General features: G+C 44.1%; 1 protein-coding gene across 4 annotated transcripts in view; it reads left to right on the forward strand.

The window, feature by feature from the left end:
• SEMA5B (semaphorin 5B) overlaps positions 1–4,855 on the forward strand; it is a 132,534-nt gene extending 127,679 nt beyond the window's left edge. For 2 of the 4 annotated variants that reach the window (XM_057546026.1, XM_057546028.1), the window contains exon 22: positions 236–1,320. In XM_057546026.1, the coding sequence (XP_057402009.1) occupies positions 236–394 (159 nt within the window). In that variant the 3' untranslated portion in view covers positions 395–1,320. Of the gene's footprint in view, positions 1–235; positions 1,321–3,298 lie in introns of those variants that run through there. The other 2 variants (XR_009008264.1, XM_057546027.1) reach the window with 2 other exon arrangements.
• The last annotated feature ends 1,794 nt before the right edge of the window (positions 4,856–6,649 follow it).

Here is a 6,649-nt window from a genome sequence, read left to right on the forward strand (position 1 = left end):
GGGAGTCCTCTCGGAGAAGCAGAGGGCAGCATGAAGGGTGCAGTGGTCCTGGCCCTAAGTTGGACATAACTAGGCTGGGCACTCGGGAGAGAGCAGTGGTGTTGTGAACAGAACACTGTGTCAGCAGCCAGAACGTTCTCTCATTGACTGGCTCCTGATTTCCTTGTTCTGGCCTGTCCTCTTTCCCTGTCTCTCCCTTCACCCCTTCCTCTCTTGTTCTTTCCTTCTCCCACAGACCCTGAATAAGAATAACCTGATCCCCGATGACAGAGCCAACTTCTACCCATTGCAGCAGACCAATGTGTACACAACCACCTACTACCCGAGTCCACTGAACAAACACAGCTTCCGGCCTGAGGCCTCACCTGGACAACGGTGCTTCCCCAACAGCTGATACCACTGTCCTGGGGACTTGGGCTCCTTGCCTTCCTAAGGCACAGAGCAGGTGGAGGTGGGACGGTGGAGCCGGTTTGGTTTTCTCCCTCTGCACTAGGCCAAGAACTTGCTGCCTTGCCTTGTGGGGTCCCATCTGGCTTCAAAGAGCTCTGGCTGGCGGTGACCATGGGGGAGAGGGCTGGCTTCAGGCTGGCACACGGCTGCAGTTCCAGCTCAGCCCAGGTCTCTCATGGCCCCCTTGGAACCCACCATCATGCTGATCTCCCCTGCCATGTCTGGGCTGTGGACCTACTAGGCGTGTGAGGGAATTGGAGAGTGGAGATGGCAGGAGGGCAGGCTTTTAGGTTTGGATTGGAGATGACAGCCCGTGTAGCTATCAGGGGCTGAGTCTGCCCCTCTTTGGCTGGCCCCAGGAAGGGCCTGAGCTACATCCTGATTATCTCTGAAAGAAACTAGTCAAATGGTCCCAGTAGTTCTGGTTTCTCTGCCCAGGGCTGGGTCATTGTGGTGCTGCCCCAGTGTGACATGGGGACCAAGGCTGGCCCAGGTTGTCCACCTTTGCCTAGCAGTCTGTGCTTTGCCCAGCGACATCCCTCTGGTCAGAGGCAGTGAGGACTGGGGGCTGGAGACTGATCTTTGCTGAGAAGTCCTTTAATCTGGGCTGGCACAGTCCTCAGCCTTTCCCTCAGAGTGCACGAAAGGTGACCTAGGAGGAAGGGAGGCGGGAGTCCAGTCTCCGTGCTTCTCTGGAGACTGCTTTCCAGTTGCTGCTCAACAGAGCTGTTGGCTGAGACCTGCTTGGGAGTCTCTGCTGGCCCTTCATCTGTTCAGGAACGCACACGTGTACACACACAATCACAATCTGCCACAGCAACAAAAAGGATGTTGGGCTGTGGTACTAATAATTAAAGATGATATCCAGTCTCCAAATGTAACGTTGTCTTTGTGCATATATGTGTGGGCTCCTCTTGGCCTGGTCTGGTCAATTAGAGCAATGCACTGGGGTGGCAGATGGTCTTCTCAGGGTGGGGGAGATGACCCCAGTAGAGTTTGACTTTAATAGAGGATAACTTTCCATTTGTAAGTAAATCTCCATGTACATACGTTGCCCTAAACCCTTGTTGGAAAAGAGGCATAATCACAAATTCACAAGTAGGGACATAAGTACACCAAAGGCAATACAACAGGAGATTTCTGCCCATTGCCTTAGCAGCTCTACTCGGCAACACTTCCACAGTGGAAATGTGTGAGTCCAGCAGGGGAGTATTGGTGAAGGTTATTTAATGAGGTGCTTACATTGCTGAGTTTAATAAAACCAGAATTGACTGAGAAATGAGTAAATCTGTGAGGTGGGGGAAGCCCTCTGTAGTTTTTGCTGGATTAAATCAAAATAGCCTCAAAGCCTCAGCCCACCAAATCAGTGCTACCATTTTGGATGAGATTGATGGACATGTTAAATTCAGAGAGCAATTTCCTGACTTAATTGGCTGGATCAATTTTTACAGGATTTGCAGCAAAATCTATTTGTAGCTCAGGCTGTAAAGTGTGAGATCCCGGTGGTAGAGGAAGTAGAGGATCTTGGGGAGGGGAGGAGGAGGAAGAAAAGAGCGCTCCTGGGCCTCGTGTCTTGGACTCCCTTGTGCTGACTGGGTCAGCTGCAATAGCAGTGTCCTTAGGCCAAGGTGGAGCTCAGTCAGTGAGAGCTCAGGGGACATAATGACTATTTCTGCAGTTTAGGGATTCCTCACTGGGTTTCTATTCACCCCATGAATCCAGAGCCTGTAGGGGCATGTGTTAGATCTTGGGGTTTTGTATTCCCTTGAACCTGGTAGAGCCAATGAAGTTCAAGGGTGTTCCAGGGCCCAGGGTGCTTGCTTCACAGAGGCCACTCATATATGTCAGGCACTGGTCAGGTCTGTAGCAAGCAGTCATGGAGAATTCCCAGGTCGTACCCAGCCACTATTGACTGGAATGGCATCAGTGGAATGGAAACCCATGTGTGTCATGGCAAGATACACACCGCACGTGTGTGCATGCGCACACACACACCCTGAATTCTCTGTTTATAAAAACTGTTGTGTTTTTGGAGGCATGACCATTCATAACTCAGGAAAGGATCCACACTGCGTGCAGATTAGCTTGCATGGTTGGCAAAGGCTACTTCCTAACCAGTCGTGGCCCAGAGGTAAAGAAACCAGGAATGTGCTCCCTGACAAGGAGGGAGTGGTGCTCTCTGGCAGGTGTTGGAGGCCACATGGAGGGCTGCATGATGTCAGGAAGCTGAAGTGTGAAAGATAAAGGGGCTTCATAGGCCCTGCTGGCTCAGCAAGAACCTTCAGCAAGAGGGAGGAAGATGCCGGATTGTTGCTCCAGGCCTTCTTGAGCCCTCTTGTCTTGAAATATCTGTGTGTGTGTGTGTGTGTGTGTGTGCGCGCGCGCGTGCACGCCTTTTCTTATTAAAGCATTACGTGTTCATTGCAGAAAATTTAGAGAATTCAGGAAGCCAAAAAATACAATAACAGTTATATTGAAAAGCAAGGCAGAGACTTGGGGATTTTAAATGGTGGTGTCTCAACATCACTCCAAAAGCAAAGAGAACAAAAAAGCTCTGTCACTGTTTTCAATAAAACTAGGATGTATCTGTAATCCCAAATCATAATACATGAAGACAAAGTAGATGAAGGAATAGCAATCATCTAAAAGAGTGGATGTGGGTCAAACCTGAGCACCCAAACAATTTCAGAAAGAATCAGAAATTGGAGGAACAAAGTATTGGGGATGGTGGGGTTAAGGTAGGAGCCTAAAAAGAGAAGGGTTGGTTGAAAATCTGTGTGTAAGCTTCAGTTAGACCTCAAGTTGTCTTCACTCTTACAGCTAGGTCACCACTCCTCTCTCTCCACAGAGGATGCTAAGAACAATATGTTCCCTTGAGATACTGAATCAGAGGCCCTGAACGTGAAAATACCAGGCACAGAGGTGGGTGTATTGTGGGGGGCTCTTTGGACAACTGGGGGTTAAGAAACAGACTATGATTATCAATGGAATTCAGCAGTTGCCTTTTCCAGCTAATCCAAGACTGTGGTACCCAGGTTTCTCCCCCTCCTCTTCTTTCAGGCAGAAGATTAGAAGAGGATTCTTTGAAGGAGCAAATCAAACCAAAGATTCTAAAAGAATAAGCCATCTGGTCATTTGTGTAGCAGGTCCTACAGTGAAATACACTCATTAGCAAGCAGTGCCCAAGTGCACAGAGCTTGCAGTCAGTTTCTAGTAGCTCACTCTTAAATAAGAAGGGACAGGGACTTCCCTGGCAGTCCAGCAGTTAAGACTGTGCTTCCACTGCAGGGGCCACAGGTTCCATCCCTGGTCAGGAAACTAAGATCCCACATGCTGCGTGGTGTGGCAAAAAAAAAAGGGGGGGGCAGAATAAGGATCACAGACATAAGAGAGAAAGCCCCAACGCAAAAGAAAGACCAAAACAAGTACACAGATACAGAGAAACCCAATGAAAACAGAGAAAACTCAATGAAAACAGAACAACATTTCAACGAAATGACAATTCTTCAGAAATAAGTGAAGGTATTGCATTCAGGAAACAAGAACAAGGTGCAATAAAAAGGATAAATTAAAGCTCTTAGAAATTAAAAAGCATGACAGCAGAAAACAAAAACAGTAAAAGGGTTTAAAGATAATGGAAATTTCCCAGAAAGTTGAACAAAAATACAAAGAGATGGAATATAGGAGAGAAAGGATAAGAGAATTAGAGAATCAATCCAAGAGTTCTAACAGCCAATAAAAAAAATTCAAAGGAGGAACTTACCTAAGAAGGAATACAGGAAAATTTGACAGAAGCAAAGAACGAGGTCTCCACATCAAAGGACCCACACAGTAACTAGCACCTTGATGAAAAAGATTTACCCTGAGGCACATAAACATGACATTTTAAAATTTCAGCCTTGAAGAGAAGACTCCAACAACAGACAAAAAGATTAGGAATATGCATGGTATAAAACCTCTTACAAGATTTAAAGCTAGAATATAGCAGAAATTATCCTCAAAACTCTGAAGTAAAAATGCTTGGTTGTGAATTTTATACCCAGCCAAACTATTATCATATGAGAATAGAATAAAGACATTTTCAGACATGCAGGGTCTCAAAAAATATATCTCACACATACTATTCTTTCACTAAAACAAGAGAGTAAACAACAAAAACATGGATCCAAGAAAAAGGGGATCTAACAGAGGAAGGGTGTGAGGAGCGATATCAGGCTGACAGCAGTGCAACAGGCCTGGAGAGCAACAGTCCAGATTAACCTACGAGGAGAGCACGCACCCAGAGAGACCCAGGGAAGACTAACTGAAACAGGTAGATTATCTGGCTACCTGTTGATTGGTTTCCATACCAACCTTGGTATGGAAAATTATATGAAATTTTATTTTATAAAACCATTGGAGCCGTGAGGAAAGACTTAAATTTGGGTTCAAAAAAAATAAGACCAAAAAAAAAAAAAAAAAAAAAGCCACTCTTTCGTTCTTATTGCATGATTTATTTAAACTTTTTCTTTCCTTTTGTTTTTTTAACTTTTTCTTTCTTAATATAGCACAGGAACAGAAAAACCACACAAAAGTATAGCTTAATGAATAAAGAGCAAAAACCTTTGCAATGACCACCCAGGTGAAAAAATAGACCTTTGACAAACACTCTGAATCCCTATCTTCTGTCCCATCCCTGTCACAACCACCTCTCCACCCTCCAAAAATAAGGTAATGATTAACACTAAGAAAAGCAAAAGAACATACAGGAAAGGAAAGTGTGCAACCATGATATTTGTATAATCATAATAATCAAAACACTGTATATGGACTTAAGCATTACTTCCAATACAGATATATTACAACTTTTTATCATGGGAGAGACAACATCAGAGGGACAGGCCTTTGAGCTTTTGGTGCCAACTGAATGTTGGGGTAAAAAGTGGGAAAGAAAGGAATAAAAACTTTTTTTAAACGATATATTTCCTGATTATAACTATGGTACATATTAATTAAAGAAATTTTGGAAAATAAAACCCAAAAAGTTATAAAAAGAAAATACAGGACTTCCCTGGTGGTGCGGCGGTTAGGAATCCCCATGCTATTGCAGGGGACACGGGTTCGAGCCCTGGTCCAGGAAGATCCCACACACAGCAGAGCAACTAAGCCCGTGCGCCACAACTACGGAGACTGCACTCTAGTGCCTGCGAGCCACAACTACTGAGCCCATGAGCCACAACTACTGAAGCCCGTGTGCCTAGAGCCTGTGCTCCACAACAAGAGAAGCCACCGCAATGAGAAGCCTACGTACTGCAACGAAGAGTAGCCCCTGATTGCCGCAACTAGAGAAAGCTCGCGTGCAGCAACGAAGACCCAACGCAGCCAAAAATATAATTAATTAATTAAAAAAAAATACAAATGCCCTAAAATCCAACCAGGAAATGGCCATCATTCTTTTAGTGTGTTCTCTTCCAGGCATTTTTATATGGCTTTGTAAAATGCAAAATTAAGACATACTATGTATGTGGTTTTTATTCTGATTTTAACACAATATTCTATCACTATTTCCCCATATTGTTAAAAATTCTTCTGTGAGCCATAGGTCCTCTTTCAGCTGCTGTCCAAGAGTGGGGCAGGGCTGGGAGCACGGCCTTGTTTGCAGAGCTCCACAGGTAACAACATTCCCACCCCCACCCCTTCAATGAGAGAAAGTTCAATTTTTATGTATTTCATTGTTTATACCACTGAGGAAGATTTAGTTTGAAAAAGTTTGAATAATGGTTGACAAATCCTGACCTAAAACATCCATTATTTAAACTCTATTTCTATTACACAGATTTATCTCTTCTATTACATAATTTATTCTACTCTATTACATAAATGTATCAATCAGTCCGTTACATGAATTAATCATAATTTATTTAAACCACTATGATTTGTTTCAAATTTTTCTTTACCAAAGAATGCTATTATGGAATTTCTTATCCGTATCTCTATGTCCTTAGGATAAATTCCCAGAAGCGATTGCCCTTAACCTCTGTGACCAAATCTCTTGCTGATGGGAGTACACGCCCACCAGCAGCACATTCTCATTGCATTATTTCTAATCCTAGTAGCTAACTCTGATAAGTGCTGTCACCTCCAAGCATCATACCAAGTGCTGGTCATTTATCTTATTCAGTTCTCACAACAATCCTAAGAGGAAAGTACTATTGCCATG

This window comes from Balaenoptera acutorostrata, chromosome 4 (genome assembly GCF_949987535.1).
Source record: "Balaenoptera acutorostrata chromosome 4, mBalAcu1.1, whole genome shotgun sequence".
In the NCBI taxonomy this organism is placed as follows: Eukaryota; Metazoa; Chordata; class Mammalia; order Artiodactyla; family Balaenopteridae; genus Balaenoptera; species Balaenoptera acutorostrata.